The 13,918-nt window shown below is 47.2% G+C and overlaps 1 protein-coding gene across 4 annotated transcripts in view; it reads right to left on the bottom strand.

Moving 5' to 3' along the window:
- WASL (WASP like actin nucleation promoting factor) overlaps positions 1-13,179 on the bottom strand; it is a 49,948-nt gene extending 36,769 nt beyond the window's left edge. The window contains exon 1 of one of the 4 annotated variants that reach the window (XM_053255828.1): positions 12,373-13,179. In XM_053255828.1, coding sequence (XP_053111803.1) covers positions 12,373-12,489 — 117 coding nt within the window. In that variant the 5' untranslated portion in view covers positions 12,490-13,179. The other 3 variants (XM_053255829.1, XM_053255830.1, XM_053255831.1) reach the window with 3 other exon arrangements.
- Between the last annotated feature and the right edge of the window lie 739 nt (positions 13,180-13,918).

The raw sequence follows: 13,918 nt of genomic DNA, 5'->3' as shown, positions 1-13,918 counted from the left end.
AGAGGGCGGTAAGGCAGGTGGAGTTGGAGGGAGGCTTGGGACATTTAGGAGCTGGAGGGGAGGATTCTGAAGAAGAAGAGGGAGAATGTCTCTACCCACGCCTGCCACCTACCTTGCATGAGAGAAAGCAGCCACGTGCTGAGGGAGGGATGGCATTCCTCCTGGGACTGGAATCCGGCAATTCCTCCTAGGCGCTTCCTAGGTGGTCTGGGTTTGGCTGGGACCCCTGGTGCAGTTGGAACCAGCACCAGGGGGCCTTGTGGAGGCTGAGCTGGTATGGAAGAGATTCCCTGGGAGTGGCGTTTCCCTCACCCAATAAAAGTTTGATCCTTGAAGTACATTGTGGGGAGGGGGAATGCCCTTGGGGGCAGTGTTCCCTCTAAGGCATGCGCACATCCCTGTGCTCACAAGTTTATGTCTGCTCAGTTAATTTTAGATGCTGCTCAGGTTGAATCAGGAAGGCCCCATTCTGAATACATGTGTGCACACACTGTCATGATACTCTCACCCAGAACAAAACTTATTCTACACACGGATGAAAAAAATCAGAGAGAACACTGCTTGGGCATAGGGAACGGCATTACTCACAGGGATGGGCAGCACAGGATCGTGTCTGTCGATTGTTCACTGGGCCAATTTGGTAGCGAGCAAGGAGTAGCGAAAGGTTGTATAAGTGCAGGTGGAAATGGCGCCGAAACATCTTCAACCACTGGAGTCTGGCAAGGTATGGCATGACAGCGTGGACCAGCTGGTTCCCCTCAACACCCAACACTGGAGATGAACAGGGAGTGGACGCCAGGGAATTGCCCTTTGGGCACTGGTTGTCGGTCCCGGTTTCCCCACCCTTGTATTCTCGCACCCTTGGCCTGAGATGCTCTTTAGACATGGTTTTGTTTTCTTACAAACATCCTAAATCAACAAGCACTTGCTGAGGTGCATGGAGGACAGGGATTCTTTTCTTTTTAGGTGGTTCGCTTGCGAGGTGTTTTAAGAACATAAGAACATAAGAACAGCCCTGCTGGATCAGGCTCAAGGCCCATCTAGTCCAGCATCCTGTTTCGCACAGTGGCCCACCAGATGCCGCTGGAAGCCACAGGCAGGAGTTGAGGGCGTGCCCTCTCTCCTGCCATTACTCCCCTGCAACTGGTACTCAGAGGCACACCCTTGAGGCTGGGGGTGGCCCACAGCCCTCTGACTAGTAGCCATTGATAGACCTCTCCTCCATGAAGTCATCCAAACCCCTCTTAAAGCCATCCAGGTTGTTGGCCATCACCACATTCTGTGGCAGAGAGTTCCACAAGTGGATCATGCGTTGTGTGAAAAAGTACTTCCGTTTGTTGGTCCTAGACCTCCTGGCAATCAATTTCATGGAGTGACCCCTGGTTCTAGTGTTGTGTGAGAGGGAAAAGAATATCTCTCTCTCCACTTTCTCCATGCCATGCATGATTTTATAGACCTCTATCATGTCTCCCCGCAGACGTCTTTTTTCTAAACTAAAAAGCCCCAGGTGTTGTAGTCTTGCCTCGTAAGAAAGGTGCTCTAGGCCCCTGATCATCTTGGTTGCCCTCTTCTGTACCTTCTCCAGTTCAACAATGTCCTTTTTAAGATGTGGTGACCAGAACTGTACGCAGTACTCCAAGTGTGGTCGCACCATAGTTTTGTATAAGGGCATTATAATGTTAGCTGTTTTATTTTCAATCCCCTTCCTAATGATCCCTAGCATGGAATTTGCCTTTTTCACAGCTGCCGCACATTGAATAGACACTTTCAACGAGCTGTCAACCACAACCCCAAGATCCCTTTCCTGGTCCGTCACCGACAGCTCAGATCCCATCAGCATATACTTGAAGTTGGGGTTTTTCGTCCCAATGTGCATCACTTTACACTTGCTAACACTGAACCGCATTTGCCATTTTGTCGCCCACTCCCCCAGTTTGGAGAGATCCTTTTGGAGCTTCTCACAATCCGTTTTAGATTTCACTACCCGGAAGAGTTTGGTATCATCTGCAAATCTGGCCACATCGCTGCTTACCCCTGCTTCTAGATCATTTATGAATAAATTAAAAAGCACCGGTCCCAGTACAGATCCCTGGGGGACCCCACTTCTTACTTCCCTCCATTGTGAAAACTCTCCATTTATACCTACCCTCTGTTTTCTGTCTTTCAACCAGTTAGCAATCCACACATGTACTTGTCCCTTTATTCCATGACAGCTAAGTTTCCTCAGGAGTCTTTGATGAGGAACTTTGTCAAAAGCTTTTTGGAAGCCCAGGTAGACTATGTCAACTGGATCACCTTTATCCACATACTTGTCTTTTTGTTGGCTTTTTAAGGCACCACTTCCCTAAGGGGAGGGGGGCTGAGCTGAGGAGGAGAGGCCGATTTGGCCCAAGCAGGCACTTTTGACAACAAAACTGTGGTGGCATCAGGAGGGCCTTCAGAAAAGGACCTTTTCAAGAGTTCCTCCATGTGAGCAAGCTACATATTAGGGAGCACAATCGAGAAAGAAGTAGGTACCTAAAAGGAAAATAAATTGTCTAAAAAACTGAATTGGAAAACAAATGAGATTTTAGAATTGGGGTCAAAAATGGTCTAAGACAGCTCCCACCCACCCTCAAACAACCTAAAAGAAGGGAGGGGGGGGTAAAAAGGAGGCGAGACCAGCAAAAGAAAAAGGAAAAAAGGAGTAACTATAGAAGATCCGAGATAATTGCGATAGCTGAGAGCTCTCTCCATGATCTGCAAGCTTGAGCAAGACAGGACTGGAACTGGGGTACGGGCGCCTCCTGGAGGCAGGAAGTACTGCAAACTTCAGTCCTGTCTCTCAAGCACGCTCAGTCTGCAACCCATATATGATGAGCTCCAGCACAAGGGGAAAATATGATAAAAATTACAGGCAAAATTAACAACATTTGCAATTACATGGACCCACCCCAGACTTCCTGAAAATAAGGCAATCTATCCAGTCTTAACAGCAGTAAATCTTCTCATCCCTGCCTCTTAATTTTAATCAGAATACAAAATGAGGAAGCAAACCAAATTTATGCTTAAGACAATGAAAACCTGCACACTACAAAATATTGAAAAAGTAACAAGAGCCACCCTCTGCTAGGCTGCAAACACTTGAGAATGTACACATAACACTTGAACATAATGTTACTAAAGCACAACACCATTGGAGCAGCACTATTCAAGCACTAAGATTCCATGGACTTCACATTCAGTTGTTGTTGTTTTTTAAATCCTGGCTTTAATCCTACATAGGTGTCATCTGAAAGTCTAGATGAGAATTGTTGCTATTTTGCACAAGTCAGAAGTACTGACAATGAATAAAAGGCATGAATCCCAACAGTTACTGTAAAATGCCTGACATAATATTGAGTGGTGATCCAACAGAAGAACTTGAGCTTCCCTTCCCTATATTCAAGCTTGCATGAAACAACTTTTCCCAAGTTAAATTCAATGGGTACCTATTTCATAAAAGCTCAGAATGTGTCCAATACACATTAAGTGGGGCTGAAAAAACTCTTTGGGGTCTGCTTGCCTAAATATGTGAACTATTTTGCTAGCTGTAAATTTGAGAATTGTTTTTTTGAAAATGCCAACTTCCACTGAGCCATCAGATCCAGGCAACAGATCTAATTAACAGTAAGATCTATCCTGACCTCTCAGAGGACATGAAATTTGTGTATCTCAGAATGCCAGCAATAAAGCGGAGTATAGTGCACAGCATAGATGTAGGAGTTAAGTATTTGAAGAATACAGAAGGATCCAAGCACAAAACAAGTTAAAATATGGTGTTTTGGCCATGAATCAAGGCTACTGGTAGAAACACTGTGCTAGGGATATGCACGGAACCAGTAGGGGGTGGCTTGAAGGCGGGGGCGATGCTCTTTCCCCTCCTGCTGAGTTTCCCCCGCCGGTGCAGCACTTTAAAAGATTCCAGCAGGGCGACAGAATACTTCCCTGACGCCCCCTTGCCTCGTCAGCTTGGAAGTGACTGGAAGTGCCCGATGTGCGTGCACATGACAGGTACTTCCGGTCCGACGAGGCAATGAGGAAGCAGCTGCCACGCTGGAGCTTTTAAAAGTGCAGTGCTGGTGGGGGAAATGCGGTGGGTTAGAACACCCCCCACCCTTAAAGGAACCCCGCCCCTCACCTTCGAACCAGCTGAACTGCTGGTCATTTGTACCTGTTTGGAGACCCGTAAAAGGGCCTCTGAACAGGTTCATGCACATCCCTATCCAGTGCCCTCTAAGGCTACCTCACAACAGCAAGACAGACAGAATTATCAAAACAAAGAGGTGACAATGCATTATGGTATACTGTACTATATGTTTCTTTGAGCAAAATAGCCCATCACATGCTTATTCTGCAGACACATCTCACATTCACCTTCATAAGGAAGTAATCAATAGGGATGTGCAAAAAATTTCGGGCACAGAACGATCTGTGCCCGAAACGAACAATTTCGGGTGATTCGGGGCCGAACCGAATCACCCCCGATGCCCCCCGAATTTTTTCGGGCACGAGCCGAATCACCCGAATTTCAGGCACAAAAAATTCGGGTGATTCGGTTCATGGTTGATTTTTGGCGATTTTTTAAAGTTTTAGTGACTTTGGGGCAGTTCGGGGGCATAGCATGGGATTTGGGCAAAAGGAGTGGGGTGGGGTGGTAGTGCCTAATGGGTGCAGGCTACCACCCCAATTTCAGGAGGATTGGGCAAAGGGCTGATTTTTGGTAAATTTCTGAAAATTTCATGTCTTTGGGGCAGATTGGGGCATATTGGGGCAGAAAGTGGGGGCTGGGGCAGAATAGTGGGGTGGGGTGGTAGTACCTAATGGGTGCAGGCTACCACCCCAATTTCAGGGGGTTTGGACAAAGGGGTGATTTTTTGAGAATTTTTGAAGTTTTGGTGACTTTGGGGCAGTTTGGGGGCAGAAAGTGGATCTGCCCCAAAATAGTGGGGTGGGGTGGTAGTGCCTCATGGGTGGAGGCTACCACACCAATTTCAGGGGGATTGGGCAGAGGGCTGATTTTTTGAGAATTTTTGAAGTTTGGGTGTCTTTGGGGCAGATTGGGGGCAGAAAGTGGATCTGCCCCAAAGGAGTGGGGTGGGCTGGTAGATAGTGCCTGATGGCTGGAGGCTACCACCCGTCCCCAATTTAAGAGTGATTGGGCAGAGGGGTGAATTATGGTGAATTTATTTGTATGAGGTTTGTCTTCATAAGGTGAAGTGTGCTAAATTGATTACTTCCTCATATTATTCATAGTAAAGGAAAGTGTGAAAAAGTGAAAGTGGGGTCATGAGAGTTGTTTAATTGAAAAAAATCTCATTTCCTATGATAGAATGAGAATTCACACCTCAGAAAAAACTTCTGAGGTGTGAATTCTCATTCTATCATAGCAAATGAGATTTTTTTCAATTAAACAACTCTCATGACCCCACTTTCACTTTTTCACACTTTCCTTTACTATGAATAATATGAGGAAGTAATCAATTTAGCACACTTCACCTTATGAAGACAAACCTCATACAAATAAATTCACCATAATTCACCCCTCTGCCCAATCACTCTTAAATTGGGGATGGGTGGTAGCCTCCAGCCATCAGGCACTATCTACCAGCCCACCCCACTCCTTTGGGGCAGATCCACTTTCTGCCCCCAATCTGCCCCAAAGACACCCAAACTTCAAAAATTCTCAAAAAATCAGCCCTCTGCCCAATCCCCCTGAAATTGGTGTGGTAGCCTCCACCCATGAGGCACTACCACCCCACCCCACTATTTTGGGGCAGATCCACTTTCTGCCCCCAAACTGCCCCAAAGTCACCAAAACTTCAAAAATTCTCAAAAAATCACCCCTTTGTCCAAACCCCCTGAAATTGGGGTGGTAGCCTGCACCCATTAGGCACTACCATCCCACCCCACTATTCTGCCCCAGCCCCCACTTTCTGCCCCAATATGCCCCAAAGACATGAAATTTTCAGAAATTTACCAAAAATCAGCCCTTTGCCCAATCCCCCTGAAATTGGGGTGGTAGCCTGCACCCATTAGACACTACCACCCCACCCCACTCCTTTTGCCCAAATCCCATGCTATGCCCCCGAACTGCCCCAAAGTCACTAAAACTTTAAAAATTCACAAAAAATCAGGACTTTGCCCAATCCCCCTGAAATTGGGGTGGTAGACTCTACCCATTGGGCACTACCACCCCACCCCAAAATTTTGCCCCTGGGCCCCTTTTTACCCCCCCCGAATCGATTCGGATTCGGATTCGGATTAAATCCGAATCCGAACCGAATCAAGGGTGATTCGGGTGACCCAGATTCGGGCACAAAACAGAACGGGGGTGATTGGGCTCGGGTCCGAGCCTAATCACCCGAAAATCTGAATTGCACACCCCTAGTAATCAATAGACATTTCTTTAAGATTCTAAAACCTTTTGCCTTATTCTTCAGCTGCCAAAGTAACCATACTGAATAGAGAACAAACCTCAATAGTTTCAATTATGAAAGTAGAACGGTATATTATGTTATAGCAATGTACTGGATCTTTTTAATGGTATTGAATGCTAGATTCTTTTTAACAGAATGAAAGAGTGTGGGCTACCAAGGATACTGGCATTTACTTTCATAAGACAAAGACAAAGCTTGCAGAGGCTCAATCCTAGAACAGCCTTCTACGTGGGTAGTAGCATAAAAACCTGTGACACTCTAACTTAAGGCAAAATAAAAGCTGGAATGGAGCTATCCAAAGAAAGCCAAAGACTAGACTGGGAAAGACAAGAGTGGTTTTAATACACCTCTAAACTGACCTTAAGAATGAAGTAAGCAGTAAACATCTATATATTATCCATCTAAAATTTGATATAGTTTCAACAGAAAGAGTGACAGCTGTGTTATAACCTTTATATCAGTTTACAAAGCACTGTCAGCCTAGTGGTCAAGATTGCAGATAAGTAGATTGAGTGTTTTACTACACAGCAGCAGCTAGGCAATACTGCAACAAATACTACTGTGTATATTTGAATATAATCCTATATAATAAAAGGCTAAGTGAGTGGCCGTGGCTTTGGAACGTTGGGGATCTGCGTCCCTGCCTCCCTGGGCTGTTCTGGGCCTGCACGAAGCGCAGGCCCAGAAGAGCCCAAGGGACACAGGACCTCAGACACCAGTGTCCCAAAGCCACGGGCGGCCATTAGCCGGTGTGTGGCGGCGGGGGAAAGTGGTCGAGGCGGCGGCGGAGCCGCCGCCTCAGCCATGAGCTGCGGCACGGCGAGAGGAGGCCGAGGCAACCAGAAGCGGCTGCCCTGAAAAAGGCGAGGGCAATGGCGGCGGGGGAAGACCGAGACGGGGGACAGGGAAGCTGGGCGAGGTGGCGGCGAAGCCGCCAACGAGGCCCCCGCCCGCTCACAGCTGTCGCCGCCGCCTGCTCACCCGCCCTCCCAGCTGCCCAAAATGAAGCTGGGCGAGGTGGCGGCGAAGCCGCCAACGAGGCCCCCGCCCGCTCACAGCCGCCGCCTGCTCACCCGCCCTCCCAGCTGCCCAAAATCACCTTCCCCGCTCCCCCCCCAAAAAGATTAAGGGCCAAAATGGCCCATGAGAAGGTCGCCGCCCCCGCCTATCGCCCTCCCAGCTGTTGAAGACCATCTTACCCGCTCCAGCCCGAGGGAAAAGAGAGGAGCTCATGAGCAGAGCTCCTCTCTGTGCTAAGTCACTGCTCAAACTGCCGCTATGGATGCAAAGGACGCCTATTGCGTCCATTGCGACAGTATAGGCAGCAGCTTAACACAGAGAATAGCTCTGTTTCCGAGTTCCTCTCTTCTCCTTCGGGCTGGAGCGGGTAAGGTGGGCTCCGGCAGCTGGGTGCGCGGGAGGGCGATAGGCGGGGGCGGCCACCTTCTCATGGGCCATTTTGGCCGTTATTCATCCACCCCCCCCCAAAAAAAAGTAAAAGCAAAATAAGGAAGAACAAAAACAGAGAACAACAACAAAACAAAAAACAAAAAGAGAGAGGGGACGGGGGGGGAAGAGACAGAAAGAGAGAGAGAGAGACAGAAAAGACGGGACAGAAAGCTAGCGCCCGTTATCATAACGGGCTTAAAAATACTAGTAACAATATGTTAATTAAAAGATAGAAGTGGATAGTAACGCCACCAGAAAAAGTGAAGAGGGGATCCAATCCATCTTTCTGCCAGTATTTTACTTCAATACCCCTGCTAACTGGGCAGACCCCTGCTAACTGGGCAAAGAGGCACCTTTTAACGTGGTGATTCTCTTTATTTAGCAGGGGGAGAGTAACTGGCCCTATCCACCCCCATCACAGTACTTCCAGTGGCTGTTGCTGGTGTGTGTCTTATGTTTCTTTTTAGAATGTGAGCCCTTTGGGGGACAGGGAGCCATCTTATTTGTTTATTTCTCTTTGTAAACCGCCCTGAGCCATTTTTGGAAGGGCGGTATAGAAATCGAATAATAATAATAATAATAATAATAATAATAATAATAATAATAATAATACCTAGTTTAGAAATAAAAATACAGTCATTAAGAATTTTAGAAACCTCATGCACTCAATGAATAGCTGGAAGGGGCCTAGCACCATGCCACCCAGATGTCTAGGAATTCACAATGAGTTTTCAGACCTTTGAAGGACTGGCATGTAGAATTTGAAATATTTTTCTAGTATGGAACACATTCTAGTTCTTCCATATTATTAGTGAATATTTCCTGTTTTTAATAGAAAAGTGTCTAGATTACCACTTTGATCTAAAATTACTGCTTGTGAGAGACATAAATAGTTTGAATATTTTATATTCTGCAGTTAATCACACAATGTGTTTAGGTTTTCTGAAATGTTACCAGGCTGCAGAAATCTTAGTTTTAAATGTATATAAATAATAAAATTTGCATGTGGGTAAGACAATACTTCTGAAAATAAAAGCATTTTATGGACGATATGTACATATCACTATATACACAGCACTGCTGGCATGATGTTAGAAGAGGCATTTGTGTATGTATGCGGGGAAAGAAGGGAAATGCTTCTTCTGCCACTCACAAGTTAATGCCCCTGCAAAAAGCAAGGGCTGCCCTTGGAGACATGGCACTATCAACACAAAGGGTGGGGCACACAGTTGCCTGCACTGCAGCAACTGATAAGGGAAGTTGGCACTTTGCCACTAGGCCAGTTTCGGTAAATACAGCAAAGCACCCAAGAGCAATTTACACCCTCCCCTGGCAACTCTACATTTCCCTACGGAAGCTTACTGTAATGCTATTGCTCCTATCCTTCATTTGACAATTTTTAAACACCCCATAACATTGAAAGTTTGGAAAGAAATAATAAAGTTCTACCTAACAATACTACTTCTGCCATGGAAAAGTTTAATCCTTGTATATTTTGGGATTATAATTCTAATGTGGAAGCCCACTACATAGTGGCAGTATGTGAAATTCACTATGGCAACTGTGGTGCAGTAGACAGTTTGCGGGCCATAGGTTAAAATTTGTATTCGGCCATGAACACATACTGGTTACTTTTGTGAAAGCCATTCTCAGCCTAACCTACACTGAAGGGCTATTGAGATAATAAGGCAGGGCTTGACAAATCCCAGCCACTGAGGGAGGAGGTGGTCATGGTGCCTAGAAACAGAACATGTAGACTATGATATTCAGAGGTAGGGTTATTTAATAAAATCTTTATTTGCTACTGGCAGCCCTGTTTCTGCTCTAACTTGAAAGGGGATAAAAGGTTGTCCATTTACCTCTCCTCCACCTGCCCCCCATAATGTCTATCACTAAGTCCGGTAATTTTGTTCATTGTCCGAATCAAATAAATCTAAATAGAATTTATAAAGGTCTGTGATAATAACTGTAAATCATTTTATGTACTGGAGAGAATGAAGAAGAAGAAGAAGAAGAAGAAGAAAGGAGAAATACCAAAGAGAAATCCAAGGAGCACTCCTAAGCTGAAACAATCTATATAACAAGATTTAATGCTGTGGACAAGCAACTAACAAGTCCTGGCTTTGAATTATTTGTATTACTGTGAAAACACTGAGAAATGAAGTTAGGCATTTGCATATTCCAGCTAGCATTTGAGAGAATAACAGAAAAGAATCTGCCAGGCATACCAGTCTTTGGGATATGGTTGGAAGCAGACCATGATTTGCAGTGTGCCTCATCTATCCAAGTAACTCTAACAGAAGCTAAAGTTGGCATCTGCAGAAGGCTTGCATATTGCTACAATGCTTACTGGAGCTTTATGTCTCACTCACACGCTACCATTGCCCCTGTTAAGTAGGCAAAGAGGCACCTTTCAAAGGGTGATTTCTCATATTAAAAGTGTGTGGGGTTGGGGTGGGGGGAGAAACTGGCTGTTGCTGGGGTCTACTTTGTGCTTCTTTGGGGGGACAGGGAACCATTTCCCCCCCTTATTATTCATTTTCTATGTAAACCACCTTGAGAATTTTTTGTTGGAAAGTGGTAACAGTAAATAGCTAGCCTTCATTCTGTGACCCATTGGTGGATAACACAATTTCCATTTAGAAATCATTTCTCAAATGACTACATAAGCTTTTTTATTCCTGCTTTTTTCCATCTCTGCCTTTCACTTAATCAATAGCTAGTTATCATAAATCTTCACACATGCTATTTCATACCTGATAAGATTATAACTCAACTGAATAAGAAAAAATACCACTATTATAAGTAGGTATTTACACTTTAGAAGATAGAACAAGGGCCAAAGGTAGAAGGTTTGTTGATTAGACAAGACTCAAATTATCTAGCTATTCCTTTAAGGAGAACAAATTTCAAATTTAAAGCAGAATATTTTTCAGTGCCAAATTTCATACAGCCAATACTAATAAAGACGTTGGCACTCTAATGCTGCATAAACAAATGCTAGAATTAAGCCTGCACGTACTTGCATAAAGTCTTGGTACACAAATTAAGACTTGCAAAATCAAATTAAAGGTATTTTCAGTCTTTTTACAGTCCTTTTAGTTTCCTTCAGTAAACTATGTCTACATGGGGAATTTTGCATCTATCATGTAAGCCTATTGTTTTGGGAACCAAAACACAGTACACATCTATGTTGCCTGACCTCGGTCATGCCACTCATTTCCTGAAGCTTCACAAAATCAAGACAGGTGCAATCCAGATAGATTTATTCAGGCCTAAAATAACAGATGAACCTTTGCATTTCATGAATCTTGTCTATTGTAGACAAGTGCTATTGCAAACCACAGAGCAGCATTACTGGGACCAGACCTTCAAAAATATACCTGTCCGAGGAAAGCAGAGAAAGGAGAAGAAAACCAGCTCTTCAGAAGATTTCACATAAAACAGCTGAACAGTCTCACTGAAGCTCTAGGCACACTTGTGCTAAACAAGACTACACACCCATGGAAGTCTAATTCCTGGCTACTAGAGCATGCCCCCTGCCCATTTCTTTCAGTAAGCTCACAGCAATCAATGTGCAAGCTGCATTCAAGGTGAGCTGGTATCAAAAACAATACAGCCATGGACTACCTTTTCAGCAGTATTGCTTGGGACCACACTCACCTGTCGGCAACACTTCCTCTATTGCTAGGACTGAAAAGAGAAGAAGCTGATGAACTCCAAGCCCCAACCATGACACACTCCTGGAGCAAAACGGCAGAAGCACTCTCTAACTTTATCACTGCTTTGGCAAAGACTGTCCTGCCAGGGCTGTTTTCCCACCCCCCTTCAACAATGGGAAACCACAGGAGAGGGAAGGGGGTGCTCAAAACGAAGGGAGCAAACAGTTGCTACTTGGGGGGGAGGGAGCCAGACAAGCAAAACTGGGCTCCTTCGCTGCCAAGGCTTCCCACAGGAGAAGGAGGAGAGGACAGTAGACACTGTTGCCCTACCTGTCCCACAGCCTCCCACCTCCTGCAGCCTCTGTTGCCCTCACATAAATGCAAGTCATAGACCAAGCCTGCGCACATCGACTCAAAAGTAAGCCCCACAAGGCTCAATGGAAATTGCTCCCTGATAAGTATACACTGAGGATCGAAGCCCACGTCACACACGCACCCCAATTCTCTCTCTCGCGCGCGCGCGCTCTCTCTCTCACACACACACGCACACACACCCCACACACACAAACACAGTCCTCCGGTTCCAAGGCACTCCCTGCTTTTCTGTGTTCGTCCCCACAACCCCAGAAGTACTACAGGGGCAAAGAGCACAGCGGCAAGTCCATGTCTCACACACTCCGGCCCCTCCTCCTCCTCCTCCTCGCCCCTCCTCAAGTGGGCTTGCAGATGCCTCCGCGCCCACCCAACTAAGCAAGCAAGCAGCCAGCCAGGCCCAGCCGGCCCTGCGAAGCCTCTTCACTCACCACACATTTCTTGCCGAGGAAGCCGAAGAGGCTTTCGTTCTCTTGCGGGGTGAGCAGCAGCGAGCCCACGTTGGTGACCCGCCGCGGCGGCGGGGGCTGCTGCTGGTTGTTGCTCATCGCGGCCGCCGGCGGGGCCCGCCCGGGACCTCCTGCTCCACCTCCTCTTGTGCCTCCGGCGGCTCTTGCGGGCTGGCGCTCGCCTGCGCGGGCTCGTCTCCGGGTCGGCCCCGCGTCCCCTCAGAGGGTGGCGGCGGCGGCGCAGCAGCCTTCCTCACTGCAGCAGCATCGGGGCGGCAACCGGAGGGAGCCCGGGGAGGGGGGGGCGGCGGGCGGGCTGACTAGGCCGCTCCCGGCAGGCCCCGGCAAGAGAGGAAGGGAGGTGGGAAGCGAATCCTCCCTGCTTGCCCTTCCTCCTCCTCCTTCTCCCTCCTCTCTTTCCCGACAAGCCCTAAACTTCCAACTTCTCCCCGGCTCCGGCCGCACAATCCAACATGGCAGGGAGTGAGGAGCGGACGAGACCAAGCGGCGCGAGGGGAGAGGGGAGGACGGGGCTAGAGACGAAGCAGCCGGTACAGGGAGCAGCAGCAGCAACAGCGTCAAGCTTTTCGCAGGGGGGCCCGTCCGTGCCTTCGCTTTCCCCTCCGCCCTCCCTCCTTTTCCTGTTCCTTCCTTCCTTCCTTCTCTGCCGGCCCGAAGGAGGATGGATGGATGGATGGCTGTTGAGCTGCAACTGCTTTTCGCAGAGGGGCCCGTCCGCGCCTTCGCTTTCCCCTCCGCCCTTCCTCCTTTTCCTGTTCCTTCCTTCCTTCCTTCTCTGCCGGCCCGAAGGAGGATGGATGTTGAGCTGCAACTGCAGCTGATCCGCGGCAGGCTGGAGCTGGCACAAGCGAGTCAAAGAGTCGCACGTGTTGCGGCCTTGGCCGCTTAAATACGGTATCAGCCCGACCAGTAAAGCCTGAATTTCTGGGTTGTCATCAGAGGAGGTGGCCGCAGCCACTCTGCACTCAAGGAAGTCCGGTCTTGTTTACTGGAAGAAAGAGCAATGGAGCAGCCGTTGCCTTCGGCGAAAGAAAATGTAGAAGACAATTTTGTATGTTTTCTCCTGATTTTTTTTACATGAAGGCGCTCCAAAACGGGCACCAAAAAGGAGCTGCTGATAGTCGGGCCTGCAGACAGCACGTGAAAGATGTTTTCTTTCACCGTTTCACGTGCAGACACCCAGTGTTTCCTGGCGTTGCCCTGGCACAAAAGCTTAGATCCAAGGCACACATTTAAATTATGGTCACCTGAGGACACACCAAAATCACCGTTAAAGGTTACGGTTGTGTTCAGGAACAGCATTGTAAAATCACAGGTGCAAAGCTTTTGTGGCACCACTGTGGTATAAAAAACTATATTTGAGCCACAGATGACTTTCACAAGAAGACACACCAAATGTGTTTTTCCTGCTGCAAAATCTAGACTTGAAGCATGAATCCTTGTGATACAGGCTTAAATGTCAGCTAACATCCATGTCTAGAAACGACACCTTGTAAAAACATCCAGT

The sequence above is a fragment of the Hemicordylus capensis genome, chromosome 5, assembly GCF_027244095.1.
Source record: "Hemicordylus capensis ecotype Gifberg chromosome 5, rHemCap1.1.pri, whole genome shotgun sequence".
Taxonomy (NCBI): domain Eukaryota; kingdom Metazoa; phylum Chordata; class Lepidosauria; order Squamata; family Cordylidae; genus Hemicordylus; species Hemicordylus capensis.
Note: the sequence above shows the minus strand (reverse complement) of the source record. Positions and strands in the feature narration are given on the sequence as shown.